The sequence below is a fragment of the Marmota flaviventris genome, chromosome 2, assembly GCF_047511675.1.
Source record: "Marmota flaviventris isolate mMarFla1 chromosome 2, mMarFla1.hap1, whole genome shotgun sequence".
Lineage (NCBI taxonomy): Eukaryota > Metazoa > Chordata > Mammalia > Rodentia > Sciuridae > Marmota > Marmota flaviventris.
This window is the reverse complement of record NC_092499.1, coordinates 14,133,867-14,153,952: the sequence shown is the minus strand read 5'-3', so window position 1 is coordinate 14,153,952 and position 20,086 is coordinate 14,133,867. Positions and strand designations below refer to the sequence as shown.

The following is a 20,086-nucleotide window of genomic DNA, read 5'->3' as shown; positions in this document are numbered from 1 at the left end:
AGGAAAGACATTTATAATATGCATAATAAATATATGTATGTACTTGATGAGTATAACACCATTTATGTGAAGAGAAAAACATGCAGAATGCTATGATATACTATAATTTGTATAATAATGTTGTCAAAGTATAAAAATATTAAAAAATTAAATTCAGGATAATGGTTACTGCTGGAAAAGAACAGAAAGGAAAATGAGTCCAGGGAGGATGCTATTGTTTGGATCTTAAAGGTCCCCAAAGGCCCAGACGTTGAAGGCTTCGTCACCAGCCTGAGATGTTACTGGAAGGTAAAGGACCCTCTAGGAGAAAAGCCTCCTGGAAGGAAGTTAGGTAATAGGGGGTGTAGCCTGAAAAGGGACATCACATCTCCAGCCCCTTCTGCCTTTTCTCTTTCTTTTCCTAACTACCATGAAGAACGCAAGCCTCCTCACTACACTCCCACCATGATGTACAGTCCTACCACAGGCCCAACGCAACAGGGCCAAATGACCATGCTTTGAAACCTCTGAAACCATGTGCCCAAATAAACCTTTCCTCCTGATAAGTTGATTTTATCAGGTATTTTATCACAGTGACAAAAAGCTAACATAAAAGGATATGTAGGTTGTAACTAAATTAATGATACTAAGCTTAGATAATGCTAGTTGGTACATTTATGGGTATATATTCTCTGCATCTATCAGAAAAGATCCATGCTCTAAAAATTGATCTCTGAAAAACAAAAACTAAAATAACAATTCATAAGAATACAAAAAAAAAAAAAATGTTTCCTTTCTTGGCATGCTTCCCTCACTCCCAACACCTTTGCCCTTCACACCATCACTATCTGAAAACGGACAGATTGTCAGATAAGCAAATAATAAGTAAATAAAGGTATGGTCCTCACAGGCAGGGCAAAAAAATCACTCCTGGAAAAAGTGTTAGGTCAGAGCATGGTTTCTGGAGTCAAAACATCTAGATTCATAGTTCTGTCACCTGAAATACTAGTGGATTTGAACGCAACCTTAGTTTTGCCCTCTGAAACATATAGTAAGAGAACTTACAGCACAAGGTAGCTCACTAATTAATGAGAATCCACAGGCAAAGCACCTGAATGAATTATATAGTAGTACTAATAGTGATTGTTACCAAGTGATAGTAACCAAGGGATAGTATCATGCCCTGGTTCAAAAGATCCAAGTGGTTTGTTCACAATCTTTGGAATAGCTTAAATACTAGGGTCCAAGTGTCTTCTCAGAGATGATGTCCATCTGCGAGAACAATGTTTCCAAAGAAATTACTTCACAATTCTAGTTTAACGTGGCTTACTTCTTTTGAAGAAGAAAAAACTTAGAATATACAACAGAACAGTTAAACAATTATCAAATTAGTAAACTAAAGGAGATTCTCTTTCAATTAAAAAATTATTAAAAAGAATGTCTATGTCATATGGCAAACAAATATCAGCTGCCTATCTATTCTATATCTTTTATTTTTCCTTCATTTCAGAACACAGGAAACTAAGAACTCTATTTTCTGAACGAATCATGTATGGAGACAAATTTACCTTCTGATTTATATATGAGCAAAATCAATGGGATACATCACTAACATCTGCTATTTATAATAATACCTTTCTATAAGAAATTCTGAAGAAAGCCAATTTTTGAAGTCCTGGGAAGGATAATGTAGTTGCATACTAACCTCTTATTTAATCTCCTAAAATCTTATCTGATTTTTGTGTCCAAGAATCATGGCCAACAAAACAAAATGGAGTATTATAAATAATAAATGGGTTAAGAAATAACCCTCCCTTTTCAAAATGTCTGTTTATATTATGAAAATCTGGAGAGAAAAAAATTCTAGCAACAGAAATAATTATTATTATGTAAACAGTCTGATTTTACATTTATTCAGTTTCCTTAAAGATATACAACCATATTTTCAAATTTTTTATTTCAGAATAAAATAAAAATCACAGATCAGATCTTTTCAGGATGCTAAAAAGCAGTAATAATTGAGCAGATTACAGGATTTTTGGCACACCTACATCCAACGTCCGTCAATTAGGTAAATTCAGATTGTATATTTAAGAACCAAAATTCAGGACTGAGATTATAGTTCAGCAGAACACTTACCTAGCATGTACAAGGTTCTAGGTTCAAATCCCAGAAACACACACACACACACACACAAAAAAAAAAATTTTGTCTTTTCTGTAAGTATGTGAAATTTTAGTCATGTGACACATTTAAGACATTTTAGATAGCAAAAGGATAGGAAGTCACTTATACATTAAAATGATTTATTAAAAACAGAAATTTTGCAGAAACCTTTTCAAAAGAAGGAAAAAAAGGAAAGAAAGAAGATTTCAGAGTTTTAATTATTTAACAATATTAGAGGAAAGAAAAGGTATATGTAAAGGTCATCTTAATTTTCAAAAATTAATATTATAAATGATGTAGGAGAAAGAGGTAATCTTATTACCTTAAACTTTGGTATTATTATAATAAAAACCTGATCATTATGCAAATTTGTACCTATTTATACTTCTCTTAAAACTGAAGATCAATCTGATCCAAAAATATCCATACTATTCATGGCTGATGGAGGTGACATTCATCAGCTGTCTCTATTCTCCTTTAAGTCAATTAATCCACTTAGTGGGTATCTACCATGTATCACTAAAAAGAAGAATCCATGGTTGCCATTCAGAGACATTCACAATCTGATAGGTAGGGGAGACAAATAAATACAATATAACATGATAAAAGTAATTAGAAAAAGGTAAAATAGAAGACAGAGCAGCAAATATCTGAACATGGACACTAGAAAATTATCAGAAAAGTCTCCAAAGAAGAGAAGTTATGGTTTGAGCAGAGCCTTAAAAGTAGAGAGAAGCTTCTGGGTTTTAGGGACAATGAAGGTTACCTCGTTTCAAATCTCCCTCCCACCCTTAAGACAAAAAACACCACCACTATAAAACCAATGAAGAGAGCAAATAAAACCACATATGACTATGCCCTCAACAGTATTAGGTGACAGGGGATGCTACACCTTCAAATTACCTGTCATAGAAAAACAGAACAAATCCCAACAGAGAACCCCCAACCCCAACAAGTGTGAAGGTTGAGAGACAGGAAGGGATCCTTAGAGGACTCTGAAAATGAGTAAAGGGGCACAGAGCACTGAGACAAAGCAACATAACACCTTTCTCTAAAAGAGTCCAATAAAAAATATAAAATATTAAAAACAGGACAGGCATCCCAGCAGCTCAGGAGGCTGAAGCAGGAGGATCTTGAGTTCAAAGCCAGTCTCAGCAATGGCAGGTGCTAAGCAACACAGTGAGACCCTGTCTCTAAATAAAATACAAAATAGGGCTGCGGATGTAGCTCAAGGGTTGAGTGCCCCTGAGTCCAATCTCCAGTCCTACCCCCACCCAAAAAAAAACAGGTCAGGGCTGGGGCTGTAGCTCAGGGTCAGAATACTTGCCTAGCATGTGTGAGGCACTGGGTTCAATCCTTAGCACTGCATAAAAAATAAACAAATAAGATAAAGGCCCGCTGACCGTGTTCAACTACAAAAAAAATTTTAAAGAAAAGTTTAAAAAACAGGTCAGAACTTGGTGCTCTAAAGCACCAACCAAGCAGCAAAGAGAGTTAGCCTGAAGAAGCAGCATCCAACGGCGAACAGAGAAGAGTGGGTGCCCTTGAAAACATGGCAGGGAAGAGAAAGAAGGAAGGAAGAGGGGAAAACTGAGGATCAACAGCAACAAAAGAGAAACAAGAAACACCATCCCCCAACCTCCCCAGTGCCATCCATGAAAAAATCTGCACAGAGGAAGGTGCCCCCACGGCGCCCAGAAAAGTGGACCACACGGAGCACCAAGAAGAATGGACCATGTGCCCACAGAGCAGACCACGTGCAAAGACGTGTATTAGGAAATGCTCATCAAGCTTTCCAGCAGCTGATGAGATCCTCCCCCTAAAAAAAAACAATGAAAAAGACCACAAAGCTGAAGAAAACAGTAATACCACTGTCCTCCAAATTGAACTTAAAACCTTCAAAAAGCATTCAAGATTTTATATATATATATATGAATCCTGAACCAAAAATACAAAAAATAAGAACAGAAATGAGCAAATAAACAAAAATGGTAGAAATGAAACAAGGGTTCATGGAACTCAGAAGAGAAACGGAAGAAAAAGTACACACAGACGTACTCCGCACAGTCGCGGCGCCACAGGGAAGGGCAAAGAGAGGAACCAACGCGCAAAGGGAAGAGCCATGCGAGCTCGCCTGGCACATGGGCACTGTGGTCACCCAGGCAGGAACACCAGATCACCCAGGACTCGGAAGGACGAGCTAGCTAAAGCCCCCTGATGTCATCGGCCAAGGTGGGGAGGAGGTGGAGTCAAGGAGGCAGAGAGCAGGGTCTGACTCAGATGAACTCAGTACGGGAATCCCAAAGACAAGCGGAATCAACCAGGACCAACAGGAGCCTACGTCTGTCTCTATCTTCAGCCTCAGCGATGCCCGTAACCTGCAGAGAAGCTGCGCCCCACTGCCCCAGGGTTCCCAGAAGCTGAGGGAGGTAATCCAACAGGAGGCAGGGGAGCTGAAGCCGGCCCTGCTCCACGCCCACACTACTATAAAGCAGACTGGCAAGGACGTGTGGGAGCTGGAGCGGGGCCTAGTGCCATCACCAAGCTTGAGACATAAAGGAAACTGGCTGCTGCTTCGCTTCGGCCCTCCAATATCACTCAAAATGTTTCTCGCAGCCAGTGCTAAAGTCTAGAAGAAAGTTTTAGGAAACATACTCCAGTTGAGCTCAGCAGACACCATACAAACCATCACAAAAGGCATACAGCTATGCTACCCTATGATTAAATCCTGGGCCTGATTTTTTATTAGCTTAATTTGACTAATTGCCACAGTTTCTTTCCAAATGCTGTCATGGAAGCCCTCTTTTCACAGGATGCATTGATAACTAGCTAACTTGTTGTTTTCACCGTTTCAAAAGCTAAAAGAGGTCAGTCAACTCAGAGCCACATAATCACCAATGTCCTCACACCACTCTATTACTGGAGTTATTGCATAACCCAACCCTTTACCTTCCATTCAATATTCTAATCCCCTAAAGGTATGAGTCTTAGTACCTGGGCTGCCACACATGTCAGGGTTTATCAGCATCTACTGCCACCAACAATGGGGTCCATACTACAGTTTCACCAATGAGTAATACGTTCCAATATCCCATCCAAGGATACACTTTCTAGAGCCACTTTTGGCATTACCTGTCACAGCCAGACACATGTGCAAGTGGTTTTTGTGGAAGGTAATCCCAGTGAGAAGGATAGAGGAGAGGTTGAGAGTAAAAATAGGGAATAAGGAAAAACCAAAACAGGAATGCCTTATCAACCCAATCTAATCTGGACCTTCTGAAGAACTTATGGAATTTTCCACCCTTGAATCAATACAGAGAAGAGTTTATTACCAGTTCCCATACCCCATTAGTTGATGGTTGCCCCAGTGGGACGTTAACCCCTAGTGCTTCTGGGATGTTACATTTGTACTTACTGAGCCTACTCCCTACAGAGTCCTAAGCTTTGGAGCAGGAATCAAAGTTCCAGGGCAGAAAGTGGAAAATGTGCAGCTTGTGTGCTTGAAGGTAGATGCATCAACCTGAAATGAGTGGACACCAACACAGAACTATTTGTCGCCGCTTCAGCTGAACTCCAGGCAGACAGGACAAAAGGTTGTACACCAGAGGTATCAGCTGTAGTAGCCATCAAACAGATGTGTTGTGAGAATTAAATAAGACACGTGAAATGCTTGGCAGAGACACACAAGGCTCAACAAATGAGAGCAATTATCATTAGGTTCCACGCTGAACAAAGACTGTGGTAATGGCAACAGTGAGCAAGGAACAAATAAAGGAGATATTTTACAGTTGCAGCTGACACAATTGGCAGAGCCAGTTAGTAAGCCCGGGGAACGTGAGAGAGGAAAAGTCTAGGATGTTTCTAGCTGGTCCTAGCAAGATGGGAAATGACAATGTCACTAAATAAAACCAGGAGAGCTGGAGGAAAAACTTGAGTGACTAAGGTTACCTGTGGATGGCCAGATGTTTTGTGTCCAGTGGGCTGTTGGGAGTGTCTGATGAGTAATGCAAAAAAAGAGATCTAAGCTGAAGACACAGACTTGGATGATAAATGAAGCCATGATAACACCCTGACCTCTCAAGAAGCGCAGAAATGGAGGACAGATCCTTCCACGAGAAGCAGAGAGACAGTAGGCAGCAGAAAGAGAGGGGCAGTCAGCAAGAGGGAAGAACCAGGGAGCAGAGCAGAGTCTGTCACTAGGAAAGGGAGGCCAAGACCACACTGGGCACCAGCTGCTGGCTCTAAAGAAGCAGAGTTATATTCAACTGAGACTTTTCACCAGACTAAGAAACAGAGAGACAGGAACTTTGGTGAGTTACTAACCATTTGGGGGCAGTGGCTGCAACAGAAGCCTGATGCCAAAGCACATCAAAGACTGGGCAGAGATGGAGAGGCAGAAAGAGCTGTGTCAACCGTGTCTTCAACCCCCAGAGGAAAGACGATGACAACCACCACAGAGGGCTTAGTGTTATCATTATTCTTTACAGGAGGACTCAACTGTGTCTGTGGGAAGGAGAGCTTGGGGATCAGGGAAAGGGGAGAGATGAGTGAAGTCTGAGGAAGTAGAAGATTTAAAAATCAGTGCAGAATACAGCCTGACAACCTGACTTGAATCTATTTATTTTATATGCTCAGATTTGTTTTTAATATACCAACTAGAAAACATGTATTTAGCATCTCATTTCCTGGGACCAACCTAATAAGGTTATAAAATAGTTTTTCTTATACAACCTTGCCTTTTCTTATTCCACACTACAAAACATAAGCTTCTCAGACTAATTTAGTTACAGTCAAAAGGTGACAATTGTATGCAGTGAGAAAAAAAAAAAAAATCTTTTTCTGCTATTTTTTTCTTCCTTTTTGTCAGGGGGAAAATTATTTATAAAGCAAATTATTAGATATGCTGCAGTTTAGCTTAGGTGGTATCCAGTATAGTGCTGACAGCACATACATTACTCTGAACTAAAAACCCTAATTCCTGTCCAGAGGGTCCAATTAGCCCAATTCTAGTGAAGGCAGGAGAAGTGGAAAATAAGCTAAAGAGCTGGCACATTAGGTCCCTTTTTACTGCCAGGTGGTAAGCTGCTCTGAAGCTGTTTAGAGTTGTGGTTGGGCCTCAAAACCATGCCTCTGAACAGCATTCTGCTGGAGGCAGAACAAAGTTATATTTATTATCTGTGTACTTTAAAACAATGCTGCCCACTTTCATTGCTGGAGTCACTTACCTTGAAGACACACTGTACTTCTGGTGTATAAAACAGCAGTGTTTACTTCTCCAAGTGATTTTGGAATTACATGACTGAGCCAATATGAAAACTGAGTCAATAAGAACACAAATGCTTATAAAGTGGTTACAAACAGCCTTTTTTTCCAATACATGCACCAAATAAATTTAATTTAGAAGAACTGAACTAAATATAAAACACTTCAAAAATAAGAAACAGAACATTAAGCTTACTAAGAATTTTGGCATGATCCAGAGTACATGTTCAGGGAAATGACCTCTGCAGAAAGCACAGGAGCATTTCCATTGCTGGGCCTGAAAACCTTCTTCTGGAAGCTGTTCCACAACATTAGACAAATTTTTCTTGTACATTATGTAAGCTTTGTGTCTACTTTCTGGGTGATTTTCCTGTATCTAGGAATTTTTTTTAAAAGATCAGAATAACAATTCTTTTAAAACAGTGAAGCTATTTTTCTTGAATAAAGAATTGCCTTTTCTTCATAACTCCCAGAAAAGAAAAAAAATCATGCCTTCAAAACTCCACATCCTCCTGCCACCAAATGCACCTGCGTATTCTCATCCTGCACAACCCTGTCACAAGGACCTCAGCATCATCACCTCTCCCCTGTGCACAGGGGTCCGTGGACTGTGTCCCCACCTCCAGCCCTAGCACCTCTCCTAGGCTCCCACAACAGCACAACTCCCCAGGTGGTCTCCAGCTTTTCTCCTGGCTCCTCCCTCTCTGTGTCCTTTCTTGGCCACTCCTTTTCTATCCATTCTCTACATCTTGGGGGTTTTCTGGGCTCAGGTCTAAGTCTTCTTCCTTTCTTCGATCTCTTCTAAGGTGTTCTCATCTACTACCTTGACTTGAAGTGTCTTTACATGCCAATGATGCCAGGATTCTTATCCCGCCCAGACCTCTTTTTGGAGCTCCTGGCTCATATTCATCTGCATGAGCACTTGGTATGAGTGGGACCTCAGGACAGTCTGCTTGGGTTTTAAAACCAATTCTTCTACTTACTTTCTGGGTAAGTAGAAGTTTTCAGTTTCCCCATGTATAAAATTAGAATAAGAAGAAAGTAATCACCACACAGGGTTTTGATGGCTCCACAGAAGGCTCCACTCATCCCTCACACCCTGTGAGGCCACCCAGTTAGGCTCCCTCACAGAACCCGTACATCTTCAGTATCACCACTGCAATTGTAGAGCTAGTTATGTGATTGTGTATTTAATGTCTCTCTCAAGTATTATTCAGTGATGATAAAAGCCAGGTTTAATGTATTCCCTACTAAACATAGCATTTAGGAGGGTGTGAAACACACAGTAGGAATTCAATGATAATTGGCAGATAAATAAAACTGTGACTATTGTACCCAATTTATACATAGCAAAATTAGGTCCAAGTTATGAGTTTCATTTGTGTGTGGCCGCATTAGATTTATTCTATTCTGGCCCTAATTATGATGTTTCCTTATAAACAAATGACATAAGTATAAAGGAAAAGCAAGCATAAGATCATGAGAGTGGGTTTGTTCAAATACACTGTTAAAATTCAGTGTTCATGACCGCCCCCCCCCCCCGCCACAGCACCATATTTAGAAACAAAGTACATCCTTATTACCTATTTTAAATAATTTTTCCCTTTCGAAAAACACCTACTCCTACTTCAGATTATTGATTTGGTTAGAGTACAGAGGGCTTCAGTTGACTGAACTTTCCAGCTAAAGATGGGATATTCCACCTTGCAGGAAACTGCATAGTGCAAAGAGAGCCCTCTATCCATCTCCACCTTTTTGCCTCTAGAGTTATTTTAAGTATGCCTCTACTTTATTGATCTATCATATTTTTTCAAACATCAAAAGTGCTACTAATTAATTAGAGGACTCACTTTTCTCTCTTTAGAAGAAATGTAAAAATAGCATGAACATTATGATAAAGATTCTACTTAAGAATCAAAACACTGAATAGAAAGTAAAAAGCATTCTCATGTTTTCTATATTACTTTATGTACACATATGTTTAAATATAAATGTACTTACTTTCATATTTAATAAATCCTTGCCTTGGTCTAGAAAAGATCGAAGGCAAATTTCTAAGATTAATTAAGAAACCAGAAAATTAAGAAAAAGAACACAGGAAGAGATTCAAGACACATACCCTGGGCTGGGGTTGTGGCTTAGTGGCACAGTGCTTGCCTAGCATGTGTGAGGCACTGGGTTCCATCCTTAGCACCACATAAAAATAAAAAAAAAAATAAAATAAAGGTATTTTGTCCATCTACAACTAGAAATATTAAAAAAAAAAATACATGCCCAATCACACGTTTACATGCTATGAGCCTGAGACTGGATGCTTTCATGCCACCAATTTGATAAAGTAGGTATTCCCAGGGATCTACTGCAGAGTGTTCCTATGAAAAATAGAAGTGGTCAGCAGCAACACAGCAAGGATGCTTCCTTAGAGAAACAGCACAGTCCTACCCCAGAAGAACACTCATTGCCCTTCCCTATCAAAATAGTTGTTTAAATGACTGACTGCCTCCCATTATATTAGTCATCCATGCCTGAAGCAAAATTATCCCTTGGCTCATTCAATCTTAAGCAACAGGTACTCGTTTCCTATTGCTGCTATAGAAGATGAACATAAACTTGATGATTTATTAACAACACAAATTTGTTTCTTACAGTTCTGGAAATCAGAAGTCTGAAACTGGGTCTAATGGAGCTAAAATCAGGGTGACAGCAGAGCTGTGTTCCTTTGAGATTGGGGGAAAAATCTGTTCTCAGCTTCTAAAAGCTTCCTGCATTCCTCGGCTCATGGCCCCTTCCAGCAATGGCATTACTCCATCTGTTTCCTCATGGTGACATTCCACCCCCCTTCCCCCTGCTTCTTTCCCCTTCTCCCCTCACCCTTCTACCTTCCTATGTGATTACACTGGACTCCCTTGGATAATCCAGGCTATTCTCCCCATCTGCAAATGCACTTCTGTCATGGAATATTTAACATATTCCATGGGGTCCAGGTTTAGGATGTGGGCATCTTTGGCAGGAGGAGAGGGGTCATTATTCATCCTACCTCAGAAAATTTCATTTACCTCTTTGTAGCAACTTAAATTATAAGAATGGTGTGTCAGAAAAATCTCCTTAACAGTAAGAAGCACAAATGGAAAACAGAATCAAAAGTGTTTTTAAAAATATAAGCGCAAATAACAGAATTATTTTAAGTATTAAGTTCGCTTTCTATATTCCAAATAATTTGATATACAAAAATATTATTTACACAATAAATAATTTTGCTCCTTTTTTATGCTTTCTTTACTTTGAGGAGAGTAGACAGAACTTGTGCTTTGAGTTTAGTTTTTGTTTTGGTCAAGAACACACTGATTATATAACAAAACTTGAGTGTGAAATAACTGCAATACCAAGTACTGCACTAAAACTTGGGACCTCTACCTCCATATTATCCTGCAGTACAGAAGAATGTCTTTTTTAAATATATTTTTTTGTTGTTGTTGATAGATCTTTATTTTTTTATTTATACGTGGTGCTGAGAATCGAACCCAGTGCCTCACACATACCAGGCAAGTGCACTACCACTGAATCCCAGCACCAGCCCCTGGAAGAATGTCTTAGAGAATTTTTTTTTTTTAAGTGAGATCATTTACTCACAAATCTAGGAATGTGTGAAGTTCAGAGAATCCAATTGACTTTCAGAGAAAGGAACTACACCTGAACTAAAAGGGACACTGCTAAAAACAAACACAAGGAAGACAAGAATCTATTTTGGACCCTAGTCACTCAAACAAGATAAATGCAGGAGTTCACACATTTGATATATGCAGACTGGAAGTCATGACAGAGCTCAAAGGCAGTAACTGGGACAATCTCCCCTCTCCCCCCGCATTTGAGGATCAACATCTCTTTTTTTTTTTTTATTAGTTGTTCAAAACAATACAATGATCTTGACATATCGTACATTTGATTCAAATAGGGTATGAATTCTCATTTTTCCACGTGTACAGATTGCAGGATCTCGTATCAGTGTTTTTAACTGTGAAGCTTCAACCAACGTGTGATGTTATCAGACTTTCCCTAGAAGAGCTGTCACCAAGTGTCAGTTTCTTATTAAAGGGAAAAATTGCTCCCGCCAATCAAATCACCTTGGTCTCCAGAAGCTTGGGTTCCAAGATACTCTCTTTTTCTCTTTGGTGATCAGAGCAACTGAGCTCTTACTGCAGACTCATCATACTGTATTGATCTTTGTTTTCTTCCCCCAACCTTGTGGGAGCTTTTGGAGGGCAAGGCTGGGCTCCTCTCTCCATGAAAGCATTGGTCTAACAAATGGCCTTCAGGACTCTACCTAGGTCATATGTGTCCTGGGGGAGTTGAAATCCTTGGGTGCAATATTAACCTTACTTGATCCTGTTTATTGACCTGAAATCTCAATGCAATATCTTATATATTTTATGTGATTGATAAATAGATGATAAACAGATGGGTTCCTGCAACTAGACTTATCACCGAGGTCTTGCCCCCACAAATACATCCAGAATGGAAAGGAAGAAGTAATCCAAGAGATTCATTTGAATCTCCTTGACATAAAGGCTCAGATGCCATTCTTTGCCCAAATAAATCATTTTCTCAATCTCTGAAATTCATGATAGAAAATTAAAAGGAAATTTTGGGGGGGGGTCTAGGGAATCAGCTAGGGTACTGTCAATAACCTATTCATATTTTTAACTTTCTCAATGTATCTATAAAACTAAAGACAGAGCACAAGTTCTGTCTACTTGCCTCAAAGTAAAGAAATCATAAAAAAGGAACAAGTACTATAAAAACATATACATCCACAAAAATATATTTGTGTGTGTTTAGTGTAAAAAGGAGAGCTGCATCATACTCACAGATAACTGAGACTGTCACTGAAATCTGAATATCTTTAACTATACATGATGGTTGTATTTCTAAAGAACTAACTACAGGGCTGGGGCTGTAGCTCAGTGGCAGAGTGCTTGCCTTACATGTGTGTCACTGGGCTCGACCCTCAGCACCACATAAAAATAAACAAATAAAATAAAGACATGCTGTCCATCTACAACTACAAAAAAATTAAAAAGAAAAAAGAACTAACTACAAGTTAAATCCTTATAAATAGGGCCATATTCAAAAAGCAGCAGGGAACTGTTGTTTATCAGTGCGTTTCTACATGAATTCTTCAGTAAAACAGAATGGTCTTTAAAAGTAAATCATAGCTCCTGACTTTCTTCTACTCCATAAATATCCTTAGAACACCAGCTTTCACTAGGTCCAACACCTTTACTTTCTAGATAAGAAAACCTGGGCTCAGAAAGATTCAAATTCCCACAGTAAGTTAGAGCAGAATCAGTAGTTTTGGCCCATCCCCTGACCTCGGTTAAAAGACCTTCAATATGGATGCCAGAAACCAAACAGGTAAGAAGGAAAAGGAAGGGGTGGGGCAAGGGGAAGGAAAGAAAACTAAAAATATCTTTTATGAATACAGTCACAGAAATCCTCAACAACATGCTAACAAAAATATAAAAAGGATTATATACCAGGCCCACAAAGGATTTACCCCAAGAATTCAAGGTTAGCTTAACATTCAAAAATTAATCCATGTAATAAATCACACCAACAAAACAAAAAAAAAATAAAAACACACAATCATCTCAACAGATGCATGTGACAAAGTCCAAAACCCTTTCATGACAAAATACCAAACAAACTAGAAATAGAAAGGCACTCTCTCAATCTGATAAAGGGCATCTATGGAAATCCCACAGCTATCCTTATACTTGGTGATGGAAGACTAGTGCTCTGCCCCAGGGTCAGGGATAAAACAAGGATGTCTATTCTTGACAATGCTACTGAACACAGTTTTTAAGGTGCTAGCCAGGGCAATTAAACAAAGAAAGTAAACAAAAGCATACAGATTAGAAAGGAAGAAGTGAAACCACCTCTATTCTCAGATATGATCTTGTAAATTAAAAAAAAAAACCTAAGGCATCCACTAAAAAACTACTAAGCTAATAAAGGTTGCAGGACACAAGGATCTCTAGACATTTGCAAAGAATAATCCGAAAAAGGAATTAAAGACAATAATTTCTTTTACAATAGCATCACTTGGGAATAAATTTAACTAAATAGTACAAACTCTGAAAATGACAGAACATCATTTAAAGACATGAAAGAAGACCTCAATAAAAGATATTCCTGTGCAGCAATCAGGAAACTTAACACTGCTAAGACGGCAACACTCCCAAAATTGATCTATGAGTTCAATGCAATCCCTGTCAGAACTTCACCCAGCTAGCTTCTTTGCAGAAACTGAAAAGCTGATTCTGAAATTCATATGGAAAATCAATGGACCCAGTATAACAATCTTGAAAAAGAAAGACCAAGTTTGCCAAGCATGGTATAATTTTGGCTATTGGGAGGCAGAGGCAAAAGAATTGCAAGTTTAAGGCCAGGCTGGGCAATTTAGCAAGACCATGTCCCAAAGTAAAATTTTAAATTGGAATAAGGGGTGGTGGTGGCTGGGGATGTAGCTCAGTGGTAGAGCACTTGTCTAGCATGTTTGAAGCCCTAGGTTCCATTGAAAGTACTACCTCCCAACACACACACACACAAAGAACAACAAAGTTGGAAGTCATACATTCTTATTTCAAACATACTTGGTAAGACACAGTAGTGTGGTACTTGCTTAAGGAAGGACAAACAGATCAATAGAACAGAATTGAGAATCTAAAATAAACAAACCATACATCTATGGTTAATTGATTTTCAACAAGGGTGCCAATACAATTAAATGGGAGAAAGAATAGTCTTTTCAACAAATGGTGATGTGACAACTGAATATCCACAGGCAAAACAATGGATCTGGACATTACCTCACACCATGTACAGAAATTTACTCAAAATTCATCATAGCTCTAATTCATAGATCTAAAATCATAAAAGAGCTTAAGTTATAAAACTCTTAGAGGAAAACAGAAGCACAAGTTCTTATGACCTTGTTTTAGATAATGATTTTTTAAACACACACAAGAAAAAAAATGGAGGAAAAACAGAAAAATTAGATTCCATCAAATTAAGACTTTCACACTTCTCAGGACACCATCAAAAAAATGAAAGGTCAACTTATTTTATAAAAGAAAATATTTGCACTCATATAGGTGACAAGGTACTTGCATCTAGAATAAAGAAAGCTCAATAATAAAATAAGACAAATTAGCCAATTTTTAAAAAATGAGCAAAGGATTGGAATAAATATTTCTCCAAAAAATATACAAATGGTCAGTAAGTGCATGAAAGGATGTCAACATCATTAGAAAAATGAAACATCAAAACCATAATGAGAGGCTGGGGGTGGCTCAGTAGTGGAGCACTCACCTAGCACATGTGAGGCCCTGCGTTCAATAAATCAGCACCACATTAAAATAAAGGTATTGTGTCCAACTACAAGTAAAAAATGAATATTAATAAAAACATAAGGAAATACTGCTTCACCCCTCCTACAACAACAAAAAGCAAAAAGAAAATAATAAACATTGGCTGGGCTATGGAGAAATTGAGGCCTTCATACATTGCTGGAGGGAACATAAAATGGTACAGTCACTTGGTAAAACAGTCCTCAGGTGATCCAGCAATTTTATACTGTGGGTAATACACAAGAGAAATAAAGACACAAGTCCACACAAAAATTTGTCTACAAACGTGAGGAGCAACATTATTCACATAGCCAAAAGGGAAACAACCCAAATGTCAATTAACTGAGGAATGAATTTTAAAATATGATACATCTAAAACAAAAAAATACAATCTATCAATAAAATAATGGGGATGAATTTTGAAAACACAATATTTAACAAAAGAAGATAGTTACGAAAGACCACAATTGTATAATTCTACTATAATAAAATTCATAATAGGCAAATATATAGAAACAGAAAATACATTAGTTGTTGCCTAGGGCTGGGGCTGGGTAGTGGGAATGGAGAGTGACAGGTAGGAGGTTTTTTTTTAGGTAATGGAAGTGTTCTAAAATTAGATTGTAGCAATCATTATATATCTCTAACTTTACTAAAATACACTGAATTGTACACTTAAAACAGAAAAGTATACCATACGGTATACAGACGACATCCCAATAGAACCATTTAACAAAAAAGACACCATGGCTTTCGCCTTGCTTTTTCCCTCCTAGATAGCTTGTTCTGGGAGAAACTAGTTGCCATGTCATAAGGACACTCAAGCCACCCAATGGAGAGGCCCATGTGACAAGGAGCTGAAACAGCCTGACAAAAACATGTGAGTGAGCCCTCTTAGAAGGGGACAACCAGCCCCAGACAAGTCTTCAGTTGAATGCAGTCCTGGTCAACATCGTGACTATCACCTCATGAGTGTTGCTGAGTCAGAACCTTCAAGCTAAGGAACTCTCAAATTCATGACCCAAAGAAATCATGTTGCTTTAAACCTTTAGGATTTACAGTAGTTCATTATAACCCAATAGACAACCCTCCTGTCAGCCCTCTCCTGAGTGTTAAGGCTGTCTCTCCTAATGACAAGCAACTAAGGAAATGTCTTCCCAGCAACATTCTCTCTTCAGAGAGTTTAGTTTGCCCCATCCACATCACTACAGTTGCTATCACCTTAGCAGAACATGATCCCTTCCCCTGACCTTAGTTCAATGAACCAAATGTGGACACCTGACCAAAGCCAAGACAATACTGTCCTTCCCTGACATTTTTATAAGCTTAGAAAAGGGCTAGTGTCTTTCTAGCACCTAAAGATGTAAGATGTAAAACTTGGGAACTGTCAGCAGCATCCTTCCATGTGGGAGAAGCTGGACTGCCAAGGAGAAGGACATATATCACATATACATAAGCAGAGATTCAGAGACGACAGACAATCTACACCTCTGCTTCCATCAATGCCTGATGCAGCTGATGTCCTTCCACATCAGGGAGACCACATATGTCTTGTAACTCTAGTATCTAAAACAGCATCCAGAACGTAAGCAATAAAATACTTACTGCATAAATGAGTAAGATAACCCAACGCTCTGATTGTTTAAAAGTCTCAATTGCTCTTTGGCAACTTTATACTGTGCACATCCCACTATTATTATACTATGACAAAGAACATTTTCTTAGTCATTTTTGGTACTGATACTATCTAGGCTAAAAGACAGAAAGTGCTCAAGAAATTGCCATTTAACTCAATCCTATACTCTGCATTCTTTAGCTTTTATTGTCACTATCATCATTTATCAGCCACCTAACATCTGCAAGGCACTGGGAATATAATATACTATTAGATGTTTTCCTTATTTTCATCCATTTGATGAATTCATTCAACAAATATGAGTAACTACTATATGCCAGGGGCTACAAATAGATCAAAGACATGTATCTTACCCATGGACCTTATAGTCTAATGCATATAAGTAAATGAATTATTATAAGGATCACTTATGCTCTGTTAGAGAAAAAGAAATACAGAAAAAGATAACATCCAGGCAATGTGGCATAGGCTAATCATCAAATGAGTGATTTTCTTTCCAGTATACACAGAGTTAATACGGACACCTTACAATAAGATATTGTTGTGCAGTGATTCCTGGGTTTCCATTCAACCAACATTTCCTGAGTGCCCACTTATTGTAAGTTAAGCAAAGTGCTTAGCATTTTTCCAACTATGTTTCATTCAATCCTCTCATTTTGTAGATGAAAGAAGTGAGTCTGAAATAAATGAAGCGACTTGCCCAATCTACACAGCTAGTAAGTGGCAGAGCTGGGATTTATTATGTTTTCCAATTCCATGCCCAGGTGTGCTATGCTATTTAATCTACATAACTGCAGCAATTCCCATGTCCTTACACTGACTTTTATTGATTTTTAATTCATCCTAAAGCACACAGGGTAGTGTCTTGCACAAAAAAGGCAATCGTCAACAACCGACCTGATATGACTATGCACTTGTCCACAATTTGAGAAGGGACCACATCAGATCAAATTACTTTGGTGACTATTATAGCATCCTGCGCTAAAAGGAGCACAGTTGGCTCAAGATGAGTGACTCTTTCAAGTTTTATTTTAACAGTGGTTTTGACCACTATGTCCGGTCAGTTGTTCCGGTGTTCAGCAATAAATCAAAATGACTGCTCATTTCCTTTGACAGTTAACAACACTAATGAATTCAGTATAACCTCATCAACCAGCAGAAAAAAATTTCTAAAATGCAAACTTGCTGATGATTCACATAGTTAGTGGAGAAAGGGAAATAAAGCAGTACTCATTGTTTTCTACAAAACTAGCATTGTTTGCAAAATCCAGAAATTGAGCAGTTGGTTGACTACTAATAACAAGCAAGTTGCTCCTTGGACGGTCATAGAGCAAAAGCTCATTGTTGCATCATGGTCAATGGATGAGGAGCACATGACTTCAAGTATTTTTTGCTGTACGGTATGATTCTGTACATATAAAGCAGTGAATCATTATGTAAGATAAGGAAAAATTCACACAGAAATTTCTAGACACTGAGCCTGGTGCAAATCAGATATTAACACCAAACATATATGTATTAAGTAAATGACCTAATAGCCCTTTGAAAACATCAGTGGTCCATAAAATCAAAAGAGAAAAACCAAGCCAACAGAAACTATAAAGGTTATGTTAGGAACTCAAAAATATTATAGAGTGACTGGTTCAAGATATATAACAGATTGACAATGTCCAAAACCACAATGTTTAAAAATGTTGAATTAGGAAAGCATGAAATTGATCCAGGCCCAGTGGCCACACCTGTAATCCCAGCAAGTCAGGAGGCTGAGGCAGGAAGATCATGAGTTCAAAGCCAGTCTCAGCAACAGTCAGGCACTAAGCAACTCAGTTGAGACCCTGTCTCTAAACAAAATACAAAATAGGGCTGAGGATGTGGCATGTGGCATAGTGGTTGAGTGCCCCTGAGTGGTAGCCAGGAGGAGGAGGAGGAGGAGGAGGAGGAGGAGGAGGAGGAGGAGAAAGAAGCAAGCAAGCATTAATTTGACATCTCTTATGTTAAGTGACCACAATGGCATCCAATGGAATACTAATCAGCAATATCATCAGAAATAACAATAATTAAAAGAACTGTGCAACAGAGCCACCTTTATGATCTGTTCAAAACAGAAATAAAGTGTACTAGGTGTACCCCTGAAAACTGCCATTTAAGCTTTGTGTCTACATAATAAAAGAATATTTCAATATGAAAAGAAGCAGTGACAAAAAATCCTAAATGCTCACAATAATATGTAATAATAAAGACCACAGACTGTTAAAATGTATTATCTGTTCAGAAATGAAAATGTATCTCCAATAGGAGATTGAGCTCTACAAACACAATTGTACCCAAACTGTACTGATTGGTCCAGATAAGCATTTTCCAAAATCATAAACCTGGACTTACACAATGAAAAAGTAATTTAACAAGTATAAGACTCAGAACAACTCCAGTGATCACAAACATTAGAATGTGGGATCAAAGCCTGCTCCTTAGTCCCTTTCACCCAGAGCTTTACAGAGCCTGCATCTCAAGAGACCTTTGAAAGAAACTCAAGGCCAAGTATAGTATTTCACGACAATTGCAAATAAAAGCACTCAATCCCAGGAGCCGGCGAAGCCTCTTTATCTACCCAGTCTAGACTGGCTAAAGCGGAGACACCCCCCTGGGTTTCTGTGTCACAGGACCGCAGTTCTCACCGGACGGTTCCTAACCCCGAGCCGGGACCACCTCAAGGGGCGTGGAGAAGTGAGTCACGCTCCAAACCCAGGCGCCGCTCACCTCGCGCAGAGGAAAGCGCACCTTTCGTCCTAGACAGGATGCAGTGACAGATGTGTCACCTGAGCGGGAAGGGGGGCGCGAAAGCATCCTCGGGGACCAGTGCCGCAGGCAGCGGTCCACAGCCTCCAGGGACCCGCCGCCCCGCGTCCGCCGCCGCCTCCCGGGCTCGGGAAAACTTTCGGCCGCCTCCCCAGGGCGCGCGCCCACCTCCCAGGACCTCCCGAGACCCCCGGCTCCCGCCCCGTCAGCGAGTCCCGCCCCCGGCCCGCGCGGGCCCCCGCCAGTCCCCCGGGGCGCGACCCCGCGCCGGGCCCGGCCGGCAGAGGGCGGGGTCGCTCACCGGTCCGCAGCTCGTGCTTGACAGTTAGGAGCTGCTCGCCGCTGTCGCCGCCGTCCCCGCTGGTGCCCGCGGCGGCGCCGCCGCTGCCGCCCTCCTCCATCTTCTCCCTTTTTCCGATCCCGCGGGTCGCTCTGAGGGGAACCCGGGAGACAGCGGACGCCCGTCCCCGCACAGCCCTTGCTGCAGCCCCAGGAGCCGGGGTGCGGCGGCTCCACAACTCGGACGCGAAGACGAGTCTCTTTCCCGCTCTGGCCGCACGGCAGGCTCCTCCGCCTCCTCCCCCTACGGCGGGCACCGCTAGTACCGCGCAACCAAGCCGCCCCCTGCTCCACCGCCTCCTCCTTCAGGCCGCTCCGCCCACAGCCAACAAGGTAGAGGAGCCATTCGAGCTGTCACCGCTTATTGGGCGCAAGGCGCGCGCGTCTGCCAGCGCCGGCTTCTATTGGGCATCCTGCTCTGACGTTTCACTAGACGCCCCGCCCCGCTCCTCGAATTGTTGTTGCTTGGCGGGGAGGCAGGAGAGGGAGAAGCGCGGCC

At 40.1% G+C, this 20,086-nt stretch overlaps 1 protein-coding gene across 2 annotated transcripts in view; it reads right to left on the bottom strand.

Moving 5' to 3' along the window:
* The window catches only part of Rps6ka5 (ribosomal protein S6 kinase A5), a 188,633-nt gene extending 168,749 nt beyond the window's left edge, over positions 1-19,884 (bottom strand). The window contains exon 1 of one of the 2 annotated variants that reach the window (XM_071607600.1): positions 19,550-19,884. In XM_071607600.1, the coding sequence (XP_071463701.1) occupies positions 19,550-19,649 (100 nt within the window). In that variant the 5' untranslated portion in view covers positions 19,650-19,884. The remainder of the gene's footprint in view (positions 1-19,549) is intronic. The other variant, XM_027931659.2, reaches the window with a different exon arrangement.
* Positions 19,885-20,086: the final 202 nt, after the last annotated feature.